The 17,369-nt window shown below is 42.4% G+C and overlaps 1 protein-coding gene across 3 annotated transcripts in view; it reads left to right on the top strand.

Annotated features, from left to right (window-relative positions):
• EEFSEC (eukaryotic elongation factor, selenocysteine-tRNA specific) overlaps window positions 1-17,369 on the top strand; it is a 130,398-nt gene that overhangs the window by 1,642 nt on the left and 111,387 nt on the right. Inside the window, exon 2 of one of the 3 annotated variants that reach the window (XM_074914014.1) lies at window positions 1,716-1,808. Coding sequence is in view for 2 of the 3 variants with exons in the window: in XM_074914012.1 (XP_074770113.1) it covers window positions 4,103-4,379 (277 nt within the window). In the remaining variant the exon portion in view is untranslated. Of the gene's footprint in view, window positions 1-1,715; window positions 1,809-4,058; window positions 4,380-17,369 lie in introns of those variants that run through there. The other 2 variants (XM_074914012.1, XM_074914011.1) reach the window with 2 other exon arrangements.

The raw sequence follows: 17,369 nt of genomic DNA, 5'->3' as shown, positions 1-17,369 counted from the left end.
TAAAAATCAGATACGCTACATAAGGTTCTTTAACTTCAGAAATGCTAATTAAATTAGAGATTTTTTTTTCCTGATAAAAGTGGGTAACAAACAGAAGTGTTAATTGCTTGTCTACACCAATATGATATCTCAAAAGTAGAACTGGAGTAGAGCCCAAAACTTTGGTCTAGTGATCTGTGCTGTGCAGTAAGTAAAATCCACTGCCACGACGAAGGTACACTTTCAGGATGGACCTGCAGAAGATGTTATGAAAATGATTTGGGTTTGTATTTGCAGTGGGATATTTCAATAGAAAAAAGAACCAGTAAACACTTGTTTGCTTGACAGATGTGAGGCTGGCTTCTCCCTCTTATTTGCTCAAGTCAGTGTTACTTCACGGGGTTTATGATCGTCCAGAGGCTATGCATGGTTTGGCATCGCTCATTGTATTGATGGTTTTACTCATTCCATATGTTGTGTGAGCATCGTAGTGGAATTGCAGCTAAAGAGGGAGAGAAGAGTACGTTTGGGTGAGGGAAAATAAACAACAATCCTTTAGACCACACAGGATTAATTGCTTATTCCCCAGAAAGACCAGAGTACGACTGGAACTACTGGAAAGTTTAGAACTGAACTTAAATAGCTTAAATGATCTTTTATAATTGATGTCTGATGTGTTATGATGCATCAGTATGAGGAACCTCAATCTTAACATGATTTTTTGTGACTTTTGAATAGTTAACACATTCGAGGGGGAGGGTAAAATGATTTTGTTGCAAAGCATGAGTCATCTTTCTCCTTTGTCCATGCCACCCGATGGAACATAAGTTGTTTGACCATTCTGCCCATCTCATGTTATAGATGCTTTGAGAATAATTTAATATTTCACTGGCCAGTTAACCAGAAAAAACAATACCTGTGACTAACAGTCTGAACTGTTATTCCCCAGGTTTAATCAACTCATTTTACCAACGTTTCTCTTGCCCCCCTGTTTGAGGTCTCCTATTTGGCACAGACGTCATGCGATACCCGAGGTGGGAGCTGGAGACTTGAGAGCTGTTTTCCTAGACTAAATGTTTGAGGTTACAGGACGTGGCCTAGTTTCACATAAGCTTTCAAATTTCAGTGGGACATGCTGAATCCTGAAACTGTCAAATAGTGTATTATTTTTGGAGAGAGAGAGAGTGAGTGTGTGTGAGTGTGTGAATGACCTTTACATTTTTACCCTATCCCAAAAGTCTGACTTCCTGCCCTTTCTCCCATGAGTCCATAAACTTTAGTAATTAAAGTGAACGCTTTTTAAGGAAGAAACTCAGTATAGGAGAGAAAACTGGGAAGGGGAATGGTCTGTTAATGGGGAAACGAGGAAAACAGCTAAATGTTATAAACTGATTGCTTCACGAGGGCTATAGAAAAATCTGGAGAAGTTGTGATTCTTTCATTATGCCGTGTTCCCCTCTCCATCCTAGTAATATCGAGAGTGGAGCTGGGGGCGTAGGTGTGTGTTCTGTTTTGTTTCCTGCAAAGGAAACTGATTTTTCCTCCTCATCATCAAAGCAATAGGAGTGATGAATCTTAATGAATGCCATCTCTTAATTTCCAAACTTGTAATTAATTTTAAAGCTTTGTAACCTAACAGAATGGATCTCTCTAAACACTGAATGAAAGTGCTTATATCTGTATTTATCAAATTTATTTTCCTTCATATTGGTGATGTAAGTGTTTTCATTTCACAGGTACCTTGTGCACCCTGATCTTAAAAAGAGCTGTGCCTTAAAGTGCTGTGTCCCAAAATCAGATCCACAGGCTGCACAGTCCTGGAGACAGAGGTATGTTCTCAGTGATAACAACAAAACTGGAGGCATTGTAGTGAATTTATGTGTGTTTTATTTTTCTTCCCACCACACAAGGACAACTGCCTTTTCTATCTAGAGAGTTGCAAGTCTTTGCTGTATCTAAAGGAAGAAAATTAAGAACAAACCCATATTTCTACCTGATACTTGTCCTTGCAGATCACTTATGAGTGTAGGGTTATAAAAGAAATGCCACCATTTTTATGTGAGCAGTGGAATTAAATCAATTTTCCTATAGTTTTTTATCTTCCTTCCTTATATCTCCTTATAAAAAAAAAAACCAAACAACACTCTTTTTGTCCCGTAAGTTCTATCCAGAATCCCTCTAGTTATTGTCTGAGCAGAATGCAGTTCTTGGTTTCATTGGTAAATTGGCAGTCCAAGCAGAACGGGTCACACCTGCGCTCCTGCTGCAGCTCTTGCTCTGGGTGGGCCATTGCAGTGGGCGTCTCCTTTACTGCATTGCTGCTTTGCACAGGAGAGAAGCTTTTAGACCTCTATGCTTTGACAAATCTTGTTGAAAATGGCAGATATTTTAGATGTTTTGGGAGGACCGCTGGATAATGCAATTCTGGATTCAGAATGCAAATCTGGAATCAGACCTTTTTCTTCTGAACTCATCTAGTAATTAATGCTAAAAAATTAAACGGTAGGTAATGCGATACAGTGATATCTGTGGGGGTTGTAACTGTGTAGGGCCTTGTCTTGTGGGAATAGATGTATGCTTTCCCTTCACATTGCAAGTATGCATTGATGTCACAGATTGAGACGTTCAGGGCATGAAGTGTACACGAGCCTTATGATTTAACAGGAAACTATTCAAAGCCTGGGAACTTGGTCTGAAAAGTGACATTATAATGTTTGGCTCCCATAACAGAGCTCCCATCAAACCCAAGGACTCTGCTTAAGCAGCTGATTAACTCATTAGCTGATTAGCATGGGCAGTACTCCTTGGGAGTTCATTTCTTCCCTTTAGGGAGGTAGGTGTCTCTTAAATAGCCCTGCTATTTTTTTCTTCCCTTGTCACCGAATCATCTTGACTTCTGTGTGTTTGGGAAGGAGGAGTGACTGGTACCTAACTTTAAATCTCTGCAAACTCATATAGAAACTGTTGTTATATGAAGCAACTTTATTTGTAAGAGAAAGCCTGAAGTCAACGCCTTAAATCCCTGATGCTGAGAACCTTTGGCGAGTCATCTTTCACATCTGGCTCATTCATTAGTTATTGATATGAATACTAAATATTATTAGCAATATATATTACAGTGTAGAGAGAGCAAAAAAGCAACAGCACTGTTCTAAAAGAAAAAAAATCTGTGGAATATAGTGCAAGTCTAGTCTAGTTGGACCCCTATGGGAGCTCCATAACCCAGTATTGCTTTTTTGGCTTATAACCAGCTGTTGTAATCGAAAAGGTCCTTAGGACTGCTCAGCAGTTGCTATTGAAAATGCAGAGCATGTGTGTTTTAACGTGTTGGGCCCTGTGTGCCTCCTAGGTTATCAGTAAGGCCAAGTGACTCCAACTGGTGAAATGTGCTCCTGCCTTTAGCATCTCAGATGCTCTCAGGCCTTGCCTGTTGTTTTTTGGTGGGTTTGTTGGGGGTTTTTTTGCTGGTTTTCAGGAGAGCTGTTAATCATAAGCGAAATATTCTTAATCCTTTAAAGGTAAGATTTTTTTTTTTAGGAAGGCTCCTAAAAAGCATAAATGTACTTTAACAGGAAGATGAATTATGCAGACCCAGAAATGAGTGATTAAGCAGAAGAGCAAATGATCCAAATCTTGACCTGCTTTTTCAGGGGAATTTGCCGTGACCTTGCGACTTTGAAATCAAATCTCAGCCCCTTGCCTCCAGCTGCGGAACGGGGGGTGCTGTGCCAGGCAGCGCCCCGGCAGCGCGGGCGGGAGGAGGCCGAGCCCCGGGGCCGTTACAGCAACCCCGCGCGGGGCTCCCGGCTCCCTCCTCCTGCCATTCGAGGTGAGGAGCCCCAGGCCCGCACCCGGGCAGGTGCGTGGCATCGGCTTTAACTGCCGCTCCCGGAGGGGCCGCCTCGGGACGGGGCCGCGCTGGGTGTCGGGGTTTCCCCCCCGCGGGGACTCTGCCCGGTCGTTCCCGTTCCGGGCCGCCCTCCGGCGCGCCGTGCCGCGGGGAGGGGGCCGGGCCGGGCCGGGCTCTGCCGCCGGCCGGGGCTGAGGCGGCGGAACGGTGGCGGCGGGGCCGGCGCTGCCGCCGGGGCGCTGTTGGGACGGACCGGCCGGGGGCAGCGCCGCGATGGCCGCCGCGCCCCGCGCCCTCAACGTGAACGTCGGCGTCCTGGGCCACATCGACAGCGGGAAGACGGCGCTGGCGCGGGCGCTGAGCACCACCGGCTCCACCGCCGCCTTCGACCGGGCCCCGCAGAGCCGGGCGCGGGGCATCACGCTGGACCTGGGCTTCTCCTGCCTGCGCACCGCCCTGCCGCCGCGGCTGGGCCCGGGGCCCGGCGAGCTGCAGTTCACGCTGGTGGACTGCCCGGGGCACGCCTCCCTCATCCGCACCATCATCGGCGGTAAGGGCGGCGGGGGGAGCGGGGGGGCGCCCCTGCCCGCCCCGGTGGCGGAGAAGCCCCCCGGGGCGGGGCCGTCCCGGGGCCCCTCGGGCTGGGGGCGCGCAGGTCCCTCAGGGCCGGGCCCGGGAGCGGGGAGGCGGCCCGGGGTGTCCCGGTTTTTCGCGGGCCTCCTGGCGGGGTTACGCTTCTTTTGTCCTGGCCCCTCAAAATAAAACACCCCCTGGGAAGGCGGCGTGTGCAGGGGGGGTCTTTGGGCGCTCTCTGGACACTCGGGCCTGCTCAGGTTTCTTACAGTTACCTGGACAAAAGCCTTTCCTCGGTGTGCAGAGCCCCTGTCTGTGGTGTTTCAGGGCAATGTTAACATCTGGGTTTTTGCCCGTTGAAGCTGTCGGTTTGATATTCCCTGGGCTGGAGAGCTGTGGTGGACTTGCTGGACGTGCCTGTGCCGCCAGACTTTGGTCTTGGTGAGACCAGGGAGGTCTGACGTGATGATCTTACATTTAGAAATAATTCTGTGGGTTTTAATAACTTTCCATTTTAGTCTTGGCAGATGATATCTGAAGGTTGATCTGGCTTGTGTTAGAGCTCACTTTGATTAGCTCACCTTGTTCTAGGAGAAACAGCACAACCCCCTCCATCTCTTTAAAGAGTTGAGGTGGTTGGTGCTTGACTGGGACCTCGGAGCTGCAGCTGCAGGCTCTTCGAAGCAGTCACTGATGAACTGCAGCTGCAGGGCCCTCTGGAAGTTCAGTTCCTGTACATGTCCTCTGCTACTTTAGTGTCAGCTAGGTGGTGGTTTTGTAAGGCAGTACTACGCTCCTTCTCAGCTAGACTGAGGTTCAGACCAAGTTCCTCTTGATGATGTATGGATTAACCCCGTCTTGAACAGATGTATTATTTGTACATGGCCTTGGCAGTAGCTGCATTGCATTGTTTGTATTTATTTTGGATAGGATATTGCCATTTCTCGATTTCACCAGCAGTGACGTGCTCTGTACCATTAATGTGTGCTCTACAGCTGCCAGGGAGGAGTGGCTGTGTGCTGAATTCCAGAAACCTGTTGTCTTTTGTACTTTACAATCAAGCTGTCATTAAGTAATTGGAAGCACCTGATTATCTTCTAAAGAACAAAGTTTACTTTGGCAAATGGTAACTTTTCTTGGATATACTGAAGAGTGACCTGTAATCAGACATTTCTTTCTGCCAGAAACAACTAATCTGAGTGGGGTAAACTTTCTCATGAAGGGGACATGGGAAAACTTGGAAAAAACATATTTTTTGATCATTTCCAACACTTCTCTGAGGCGATTAATACATAGACTTCTTGTTACTTCCTATTATCGTTAGGAAGAACTTTAAAGCATTTAGTCACAGCTATCCACATTGGCAGGGTAAGTTACTCAGGCCATGCTGGGAGGAGAATGATGGGGACAGTGGTCTAGACAGCATGATAGAGTTTTCTTTCCAACAGAAATGATTCTTTACAAGTAGTGATTCAGACACAGAGGCATGTCAGACTTTCTTCTTCTACCAGGTTATGTATGTTAGTGAAAACATTTGATTACTGCAGTACTATGGATTAAGAAAGAGTTGTAGACAAAATGCAGTATTGTGCTAATACTTAGAATTTTCAGTTTTCTGCTTGGTAGCATAGATGTATCTTGATAGTGGATGCTTTTTTTTTTTACTACCAAGTTTAAAAGGTGAAACCTTGATGATAAAACCTGATCTGTGCTTGTGGGACTGTTTAGGTGCTTACAGTTTTGGTATGGTTTGGTGAAACTCAAACTGCAGTATAGTGTATCGTGTGTAACAGGATACATCCTTCAGCATTTAGGTGTCAGGATTTCAATATTGTCAGCTCTTCCAGCTCTTCAGAAATGGGTAGCCAGGCCTCTCAGATCATGACACTTTAATTTAGATTGTTTTCATCTGCTTCCAAATCATGAGTGTTGAGGGCTGCTCACCATTCTGAGCACTGTCTTTGCAACCAGGAATGCTACTGCTTTTTTCTTTTTGATGGAATCTGATTTCTCTGTTACTACAGATTTTCCATATATAAGTTTTTTAAATAAAATGTAAGTGCAAAGGACTTTATCTTCCTGTGTCTATTCTGCACCTCAGATTTCTCACACCTCTTTAAAATACTGCTCTTCTGCTGTTAAGTTCTGTGATAGCTGTTGGTGTGAGTTAACCTACAGAAAAAGTAGAGGCAGGAGGGGTTTGGGAAAGGGAGCTGGGTGTGAGGAATTGGAGGGAGAATGACAACAGAGGGCTCCGAAGCGGTCTTCTCATGTATGTTAGTCATGTGTATGCAGCTTTTGCAGTAGAAGCTACAGGTGTGAAAATGTCATTGCATGCTCTTACTATTTGAAGTTCTCTCTTTTTGTTGAAGATGGTGTAAACTGGTGGGCTCCCCCTCGAGTCACCCCATCCTATGGGAACACTGTCTGCTGTGGCTCGGTGGCACCAGCATTATTCAGTCAGGTATCCCGTGAGGCGACTGGCTCCAGGAGTTCCTTCTGAGGAGCTACTTAGTGGCTCCACAAGGGAAGTCAGCATTTTTTTTTTTTCAATCATCTCAGCTCTTCCAGGGTGCCATTTTCATCAGTGATGTCCCAGGCTATCTTCTAATGCAGTTCCATCCTCTCTCTGTCATCTTTTCTGTGCTCCCAGAGTGCTCTAAGGGTTAATTAATTTGCTGTACAAAGCTGCTAAATTTACTTACATATTAAATTATACCATTCTTTACCATATTTCTGTATCTGGCTAATTCTTGAAGTGGATTTTTTCATGGCTGAGTTCAGTACTGTGTTTTTGTCATGCTATGGCAGCTAGTGCTTGACCTTGCAAATACTTCTCACTCACAAGATACTTACTTAGAGACAATACCATAAGATTAAATGAATGCAGAATATTTGAGCAGAAACCAAATGGAATGGAAAATGGAAGTCGTATTTCATTCTGTGTGGCTACATTTTTCTTGCAAAGCTTGTCCTTGAAAACAGAGCATATCAAATGTTAAATCAAAAGATTTTTTTTTTTTACCTGCATGCTGGGAATTGGAAATGTTGCAGACAGTTCCACCCAAGATACTTTCTTAAAGTTTGAGCTGGAAGGTGATAGTCAAGGTTGGAATGGAATAAATGATAGGCACTTGGCTTACTAGTGCATGGCTTTCATTTGTGTTTAAACCGTACTGGTTTATCCTTCAGCGGGGGACTCGTGTGTGTCTGATGTAGCAGGAAGGTATTAAGTTGTGCATAGCTGTATGGCTTGGACTGTATCCTCTATTTCTCTTTGTCTTATTCTTTTGAACAGCAAGAACAGAGCTCATTTTATTTTACAATAATTTCAAGACTTTTCCTGTGTTCTAGCAGGATCTTGTCTAACTATCATGTATCAAGCAGCACAACAAATACTCTGTTTGTTCATAGTTGACTTGCTAAACAGAGAAAACAAACCTGAATGACTGAATTTTAAGGGTCAGTTCTTCAGCTTGTCACAAGCAGTAGGAAGCGCTCACATCAGCCTTACACTTGCTTCCTGCACTGAAGGAATGACTGCAAAACGCAGTTCTGCTGTGCTGTTGTTACTGCTTGCTTCTGGGGCTGTAGAGATTGAGTGGTGCCTTGTGAACATTCCACACCGAGCTGGGGCAGTTTCTGTCGCAGTCCTATGGGGGTCGTCTTAAGCTTCTGTTAAATTTCAGCGCTCTGTTCCTCCACAAACCTGATGTTAGCGCCATCCAAATAAAATAAGAGTTGCTTTTACACGAGTCTGCCGCAGCCCCGTGCATCCAGCAGGGTCTGGAGTGGTTTCTCAAATGAGTTCGGCAGTAAGGGATGCCTGCTGAGAGGTTATAAGAGTTAATCTGCCAGAAGAAATTCAATCCCCATATTTCATTTTAAGACCACTTTGCGTAGCAAAGTAGTTTAAGCAGTAGCAGATTTTTTTCCTGGCTGATGGTTAATTTCATGCCCTGCGAAGGGTCAGCACACTAATCCAGGAGAACACGATGACCTCATCCTCGCTTCCCCCACACGCAGGCACTGAAGGGATACTGAAGGGATACTGCGGGCCTTGGCTTAGGTGAGCTGTTGTCAGAGGCCCTTTATCTGTTCGATTTTGAGATGGCTCCTCAAAAGAAATTCTGAAAAGAAAGTTGTCTTTTTTTTTTTTTTTTTTTTCCTCCTACAAAGTTCAAAGGACAGGGCAGCCAATACAGGGTTTTAATTGAAAAGCTACTGCTTGACCCTGGTTGTCTAAACCTGGCGGGGGGGGGTTAAATTCTGACAAACTTGTAGTTTTGTAATCCTTATGCCTGTCTGAACCTTTGACCTTTTTACTTCATAACTAGAGCTTCATTGTCACCGTTTGTCCCTGCAGTTCCTTTCAAAGAAAACTGCCTTGCAAGTGTCTGTTTCCACTTTGCTGCTGTGTTCTGTTAAGGAAGGGTATTAATTCATACCTGATACATTGGAGGGGCCAAGACTTTTGAACTTACACAAGAGCTTGGGGAGGGGGAAATAAGCATAGCAAAAGCATGTCTTGCTGATGCAAATGAGTACAATGAAAACAGTCTTGGGAGATCAAGGGAAATGTGGTCTTGCTACCATCATTCAAATTCAGTCAGATGCAGATTATTTGTAAGATTAACACAGCACAAAAAAAAAGGTATTTTTATCGCAGACTAGTTGTTTTGCTGAGTTTGTTGTAAGCTTTTAAGAGGATTTGTAAACTCAGAGTTACCTTTGCATTACTGTCATGAAAATACACTTCCATCAGCATCAACTTTTGCTTGGTGACACCTTTGTGAAGATCTGACAGTTGTTTTTTCCATTCCCAGAGGGTGAAGAAGTAGAGTTTCATAGCTGTAGAGTGTGTATAGAGATGACTTAAATTTTTAGTGGAGGCCTCTTGCTGTTGAGTGCGCATGTTGGAGGGAACTGCTCCTCTCTGGAGTTCAGAGTGCCTCGTGTCCTTTGGCAGATGCCACGCTGGGCAGAGAGAGCTCACGGGCGAGTCTTGAGGACTTCGGCTGCCAGCTTGAAGTGGGAATAATATAATAATGAACCTTGCTCTGGAGAAAAAATATTAAAAATACAACTCACATAATCTAATTCATATTCACAAGCCTTTTTGTAGTGGTTGAAGTCACGGAAGTACTCCTGGGCTGGGAGAGTTCAACTAGCAGTAATGTGAATGTTTGCTAAACCCCATTAAACTTGTTGGGTTCATGGTACTTGTAAACTGCTGGTGTTGCTTTGTATTAAAAATGCAAACAAATATTATTTCTGTACATGAAAACAGTTTTCTTTTGAAATTGAAACGTTGTCTTTCTAAATTCACTTTAATTTGGCTGCTGCCTGACAAAAGAGTATTTTTATTGACTTTTTAAAATGAAATCCCCTTTAAAATTAAGGAACTATGCATAAAGGAAAGGTGTAAAAATATTGCTGCTTTAAAATCCCCCCGGAGCCCCGAAGTGCAGGCTTTTCTGCCGATGTTGCAGTGCACAAGAGGGCAGTGTTTGATTACAGTGGGGGATTGTGGTGGTTAGTACTGGGGTAACAGGTCAGCCTGGGTGGAGGGACGGGACACTGAATCCAGGCAGTGGAGACTGGCAACACAACTGTGGCTTACTTTTCCCACCCCTAAAGAAAATATCCTCTGTGTTTTAAGGAAGGTTAGTCTCATTTACAGTTTGGATAGTGCTTTTTATACCTTAAGCAATAAAAACGTATGGGGTGTTACCTTGCACCTTAGAGGAGATGTGAATGAGAGCCAGACCAGCAGGTTTTCACTGACGTCGCACATGAGCGGTGTGACTCTGGCCATGTAGAAAGCACTGGGGTTTTGTTTTACACGTATGGAAAGTTTATCTAGTTTAACCTCTAAAGCAGTTGGTGATGTGGGTACTATGGGATTTAGTGCACACAATTATTTCGTTCACTGTTTCCCAGTGTCATTAATAACTGAGCAAAAGAAGGAAGGGTTTGTTGTGTGAGATTGAGTAGAGTGAAACTTATTTTTGTGTGTGCGTACCAGGGCACTTTAAAATAGCAGACTTCATGTGGGATTTTTATCTGTTGCTATCATAACTTTAATGGTTCTAACTTTCCATTTATTATTTAGTTTCTGTGCGCATTAATGTGTTTTGAGTGATGTGACAGTGAGATTAGTCTACTTGGCTGCTACAATTTCTATTCTATGCCTGCTTCTGCTTTATTGACTCAAAGCTGATTTCCCTGTGGAAGTGACACAGGTTCAACAAGCTCCTAAACTATACAACAACTCTTCAGTAATGGTAGAGGGCAAAGCAGGAAGAATCTTCCTTTCCTTTTATGGGCTGAAAAGTTTAAAAGGAGCAGGAGACACATTGTTTTCTGATCTCAGAAATTATAGTGAATAATCACATTCTCTGCTTGTTAGAATCCTGTCAGAAATGTGCTGTTTCCTGTGTTCAGATAAAAAAAAAAATAATTGTGCCTATCTTGTTCCGAAGATGTGATTTATAATTGAACTTTCAATCTTAAATGTAGACTGTAGACAGGAGTGGCTTTATTGAACCTTGTTTGAATGTTAAATTGTCTCTTGCTAATACAGGATGATTTTTCTACAAAGTTTTTGAGTGGTTGGGTGCATACTTGCTTGTGTACAACAGAATTGTGCTAATTCACACTTTATTTGACACAAAAACTTGACAGCTTCTCAGGAAAACATAACCAAGGTCTGTAATGGTGCTGACTAAGTCTGTTTGATCATTCTTCCTATTGATTTAAAAACAGAATTTCTTTGTTCCATCATACTGTGTGCAAGCATTCATCAAATAACCACATGCCCTTTCATTTCACTTTTACTTCATGTTTCTCCTTGCTTGGAATTATTTTGTAGGCTTTTTGAGAGAGTGGTCAAGCTTTATTAATCCATTTTTAGATGGTTTTAAATATCAGCTAATGTAGTGAAGCCTTACAAATAACCTGCATAAAATCTAGAACAACTTACTGTAAAATGAAGGATGTTTGTAGTTAAAATCAGCCCTGTCAAAATAAATTTAAAGCACATTTTAAGTAGCATTTTTTTACTGATGATGGATATGTTTGCTTGCTTGCTGAATATTCTAGTTTAGCAGTTCAGTGGTCTACTGATGAACAAACTGGTTTAATAAGGTTCCTCTGTATTTGTTCTACAGCTTGATTTAGAAGTTGTCTTCAATTAGTAGATGCTAGATATAAACTGAATGATATGTTGCTTATGTATGGAACCTACTTCTAATAGCTAGTTTAGCTTGCTGGAGCCATGAACTTGGTTCCCTTAATGCTTTTCCGTTTGTTTGTTCGTACTAGAAGTAATAAAGTATGTTCTTGGATAACTGTTGTAAAGTACTGTTTATCAAAACCCCTAGAAAAAGAAAATGCAGATGGGAAAATCTAGGTTACAATAGTTGTAAAGCAGACACGCAACAGATCTTCTAGCGAAGCAAGCAAACCAAACCCCTGTGTTGTCATTGTTAATGTCCGTTAAGAGGAATAAAAAGTTATTTCTCTGTGTAGCAGCTAGTTGTTTTCTCTGAGAACCCTAAGGTTGGCCTGGCAAGCTGAAGAGCAAGGTCAGATGCTCTGCAGTGGTAATTTCCAGCTGGATTCTTGAATGCATTGTGTTCTGTGGGTCACAGCTCATAACAGAGCAAAATTGAGTGAGAGCTCCAGCAAAGAAAGACTTGAACAGCTCGTACCATAGCTGTGATTGCAAAGATACCATGCGTTCTGTGAGAAAATATTCTCTGTGCTATCTGTAAAATTCAGATTAAATAGCCATTCTGAAGTGCTTCCTTTAAACTGTTTGCTTCCAAAAAGCATTGCAGGCTAAGTAAATACCAATAATTCTTATTTCCCATCTCCTTATCAGTTATTCTACCAAAATGTTCTTGCACAGCCTATCTAATCTCTGCAAGTGAACATGAAATGGTTAGTGTTGGCTTCTAATTTGAATTATGATCTCTGTTTCAAACTTAATCTGATTAATTCTACATTAGACTGTAATTATCAGCATTACCAGCACGAGGGGTGGTTGTGACCAGACAAATATTCTGCTGTTACATTCAACATACATATATGTGTGTGTGAGTTAGTGCTGAAAAGGAAATGGAATAGAGAGGATGGCTTAGACAAAAATGAATAAATTGCATTCAGGAGCATCTTGGGGGTAAAGAATGATAAGGGGGAGTAAAAATCAAAGTTAGAGATTTAGAGAAGTTGAACTGGGTAAGAATGCAGGCCCCTCGCCCCAGGTTCCAGAGAAGAGACTATTCATTTGGGTGTATGATTTTGGTTAAAAACTACTTCTTTTTCATTGTGCTGTAGAAGGATCATGAAGGTTGTTCTGCCCGCTGCAGATCACTTTGCTAGCACTGCAGAAAAAGCAGAATTTATCCCAATGCCCTGTAGCACTTTCTTGCCTTCTGTGCCAAATTTGTCCTTTTGTGTCTTACTTAGAATGCAACATATGGTTGGCCTATAAGAGTAGCTGGTACTCTCAGATCTCGGGTGCTTTTTTAATTGTGTCATCATTTAGAGATGACTCTTGTGTATGTGAGAATTGAAAATGGTATTTGAGAACCTGTTGGGTAAGGAAAAGCTATAGAAGTGTTTTAGAATTGTTGACAGAACTATCCAGTTATATTAACCAGGATAGGCAAGGGGAAATGTCTTTTGTCACAGATGTTTATTCATGCTTAAATCTACTTTTCCTATATTAAAGGCTTCCCTTCCAGCGGTAGTGCTTTGGAGAAGAAAGTTTCCAAAGCATGCAAAAACTGCATTTCAGAAAAAGAAACAAAATTATTATAGTCGTCTTTTTTAGGATAAGAAGGAGGGGGAGGGAAAATGGTTTCCTTGTATTTGACTGTGCTGTTGGATGGAAGACAAAGCTCAGTCTCTCTTGCTGACTAATGTCATCATCGAGGCATTTTTTTTCTCCCACAGAGCAATTTTGTCTCCATTGAGACCCCCACAGCCATTGGCAAGACCATGCCCTGAGATTAAATCTCATGCTTGGGTGAAATTCTAATGACTGTAATTGTTTCCTCTTTTAAAGTCTGTGGTCCCTTCATCAAAGAGTGGTGCGGAAATTATGCATTTATGTTGTAAAAAGGGAGGTCATGATTACCTGAACCTGTGGTTGACTTCGGGGGATTCTGTGTTGTGTTCTGGCAGTGGTTATCCACGCTGACATTCTAGTATGTGAAATGATTTAAAGCGTGGCTTAGAGCATGTACGCGAAGCACGAGTGGCGTGCCTCAGCCCTCTCTGGGGTGTGCGCTGCTCTGGTCCGGCTGTCCCCCGCTCGGGCAGGGGAGCGTGCCCGGCTCCTCTGCTCTGGTCATCTGTTGAAACAGGAGAGAAGAAAAAGTAGTAAATGTGGCTGGGGGTGGGTTTCTGTGAGAGCCGTGTCACGGGTAAGCTCCTCGCCTAGTGCAGCAGTGAAATAGTGCTGGACTTGCCTCCCCCAGCGCAGGGGCCGGGGGTCTGTCAGCCAGGTTACGGTTAACCCCCACACTCCAGTGGGTGGTGAAGGCGTTCAGAATCTTGAAAGAGTGCACCAGTATGGTGGTGCTGGTTGTGGAGGAACTGAACATCAGCGTGTCTGAATCTAGGTATGAAAAAAAATGACACACAATTTTATAGAGTATAGAGGCAGCTTACCCAGTGCTGCAAAACTGGAATATGTGTGTGCATCGGTGTTGCTGTGTGGTGGAAAAACTCACATAAGTATTTTGTGTTATTTGACTTTATTGTGCAGTACTATACATAACACAACTTTGGAGCCCCCTTCTCCCCTAACTTCTTTGAAGATTTATGAAAGAAGTCATGTACTGTGCTTTCAAGTCCAAAATTTTTGGAGTTTGTGCTCTAATGTATGAAGTATCCTTTAAAGACATCAGAACTGACCAAGAGGCATTTCATCAGAGAGCAAGGAAAATGGTTCAGATGGTGCTTAATTGTCTAGGCTGTGTTTAGAGACTAACAAAACCCCAAACCATTGTCATTCTTGGAAGCACTCGTCATCAGAATCCTCTCCTGATCTCGGTGAGACAATGAGTATTCCGTTTAGAGGATTGAGAAGTACAATAACAAAAAAAATCCCTGTTCACCTGAGGGACCAGCTTTGGTGTATAGCACTGAAATTTTGGCCGCCGGCTGGCAATATTACCACTTCAAATAATATGATAATATGCCTCATTTGAAAAATTCCTTGAAGCATGAAAAGCCAAGTTTTTATACCAAAATTATATATGTGTGTTGATATACATATAAAATCCATAATAAGAACCCTTGCCATAATTGTTGGTAATTATCCTTGTGTATGGCATAATAACTGTATTGCTGAACATTCAAAAGCCACAAGTTGGGCATCCTTAACTTAAGGAAGTTAAGGAAATATTTTTGTTCTTTCAGTTTGCTTGCTGTGTGATAGGTTTTCACCCCATGGTAGGGACCAGCATGTGTATTTTTTCCCCTGAGTAGACTTTTCACCTGACTAACAGCTGGGATGCTCCCATTATTGCCGGTGCAGTGATACAGTTGTGGCTGGGGATGTTTACCCATGTGTTGGTAGCTGAGCTCTCCTTTTACCGTCTCTGCTCTGTATTGCCATACCCGGTAGTGCTGGCTTTTTTAGCCTTTTCTGTCCAAAGTTGCTATTTAACTGGAATCTCTTGTGGGAAGAGATGTGCTTGTCTGTGGTGCTGTATAGTGCATCTAGGGGCAATATAAAAAAAGTAGAATTGTTAAATCGATCTGTGTTGCACTTTGCATGGAGGAAATACCCTTTTGGTTAAGGGAAGGAGAGTTTGAACTGAAGCTAAATTCTGTAAAGAAAAAAAAAAGGGCAAAAAACCCCAAACTAAAAGCCCACAAAAAAAACAAACCCAAAAACCCCCCACCCAAACCAGTGGCTGAAAACCCAGTCTTTACAGAAAGTTCATCTCCAGATGTGTTTTCATCACTGAACTCTGTTTGCTAACAAATGGTGTGTGGGTGCATGTTTGGGTGTTTTTTCATTGTGTGTCCCTAAATGTGTTTTCTTCTTCATTTTGAAGCTCTATTTACTGTATGAAATAGTTCATTATTCTGGTAATAGCCAGCATTGTTTTGTGGGGTTTAATGTTTTTGTTGTAATTTAAAACAAAAGAAATTAAATGAGAGGATAAACTTTTTTTTAGATGGAAGCCCTGCTGTCCATTTCAAACCAGCAAGTCCTTAACTTACTTTAAAGAAGAACACTTTTTTTAGAAATGTAGTCAAATTGAGGCAGTGGTTGCAAGTTATTTTAGTTACTGTACTTGTTTCTTTTCACTTTTAAATTTTAAAATATTTTTGTCCCATTAAGAAAATGACAGATTGTAGTTAGGAAAACTGGAGGCCACATGTAAAAGGATGTCAGGTTTATGGATTTTTTTTTTGTGTGTGTGTGTTCCTGCTTATAATTGAGTCAATCCCAAGGTAGAACCAGAATTGACTAATGTGAGATTTAAATTAGTTGACAGTATCCTTTCAAAGCTTATGTATACTATTTTAAACTTTTTTTTCAGTAACTTATGGGCTCATACAAGAAGAGCTGGAACAAAATAGTTACAAGAATGTCTGAGGTTAAGCTCTTTCATATTTATTTTAGCAGCATTTCCACTTTGTATTGGAGAGCTATCAGCTTTGTAGTGTCTCAAATGCCACTTGTATTTACTTTTTTTTTTTATTGGATGCTGAAAATTTTCAGGACATCAGGATGAAATCATCAAAATGCACACATTTTGGGGACGTTGTTCTTTTTGGAAGCTGTTGCGCTTTCTGTGCAAGATTTGTACTTTTGTCCCAGTCTGTGTAAGTTCCCCTCTATGCACTGTTTGTTCAGAAGTGGAATGAGTAAGTTCTGTGAATGAGAAATGTGCTTCTGCCAAGAGGATGCTAAAGTGTGATCTGATTTCCCTAAAGAAATTAAATATTCATGTAGGGGTCAGAAGCATGGTGCAGTATAGATGCTGTAAAAGCAGGCAAGATCAGCTCAGCTGGAACAGCTCATTTATGAGAACTTGTGAGCGGCAGAGGATTGTGATTGAGATACAGGATGCTCAGGCACTAGCTTATGGGTGGCCAACATGACTTTGTCGCAGGTCAGCAAAATAGCCCGTTGAGCTAGTTTTCCAAAATTAAATAATATTCTGGAAAATATGGTTTGTTGCTAAGTGGTAATGATCACTGCAAAATATTTTGAATGCCTGAGTTGTAATCTCTCTCTTTACTTCTCTTAGCTCTCAGCAACCAAAAAAATGGAGCTTTAATCACCGAGGCTGTATTCTTTCTTGGTGATTACGGCATTTCATTAAGCAGTGATTAGTGCTCTTCAATTATGCATTCGTTTATCTTAGTGATGCATTTACAGTGGGAGATAGTGTTGGTTTATTGAATTTGGCTGATGCCTAGCAATTTCAGCAGAATTTTTTCTTGCTATGTAAAAACGTGCAAGAAGACAGTAGAGAGGGATTTATAGACTTGGCATTTTTTTAATGATAATCTTACCTGATTTTTTGGCAGAAAAGTGGAAAATATGAGGGTGTTTGTACCCCCCCCCAACTTTCAGAAGTTCTGTTCTGAAGCCCACCCCAGGGTTTGCTGGCCGTCAGTGGGTGGGGGTGCCTCTCTCGGGTGCAGGGGAGTGAGCAGTGTAGCAGGCCGGCTTTGAAGCTTGTAGCTGGAACAGATTTTTTTTCCATGTTCATAAACTGGTAGTTCCACAAGTGAATGAAAAGATCTTTTTGGCTTAAGGGGGGGTGGGGTGGGGTGAGGAGAGAAGGAAAAGAGCAGGGACAGCGCAGAGGGAAGTGGGGTAGAAGTGCAGTTTTTTGGTACCTCTGTGTTGTCCTTCCCTGTATGAGTAAGAGGGAGTTGAAGAGGATCTCATACTGTTAAAAGCTGCCCTTGTTCGTTTTCT

The sequence above is a fragment of the Athene noctua genome, chromosome 10 (assembly GCF_965140245.1).
Source record: "Athene noctua chromosome 10, bAthNoc1.hap1.1, whole genome shotgun sequence".
Classification (NCBI taxonomy): domain Eukaryota; kingdom Metazoa; phylum Chordata; class Aves; order Strigiformes; family Strigidae; genus Athene; species Athene noctua.
The sequence above is the reverse complement of the archived record's forward strand: the minus strand, read 5'-3'. Positions and strand labels throughout refer to the sequence as shown.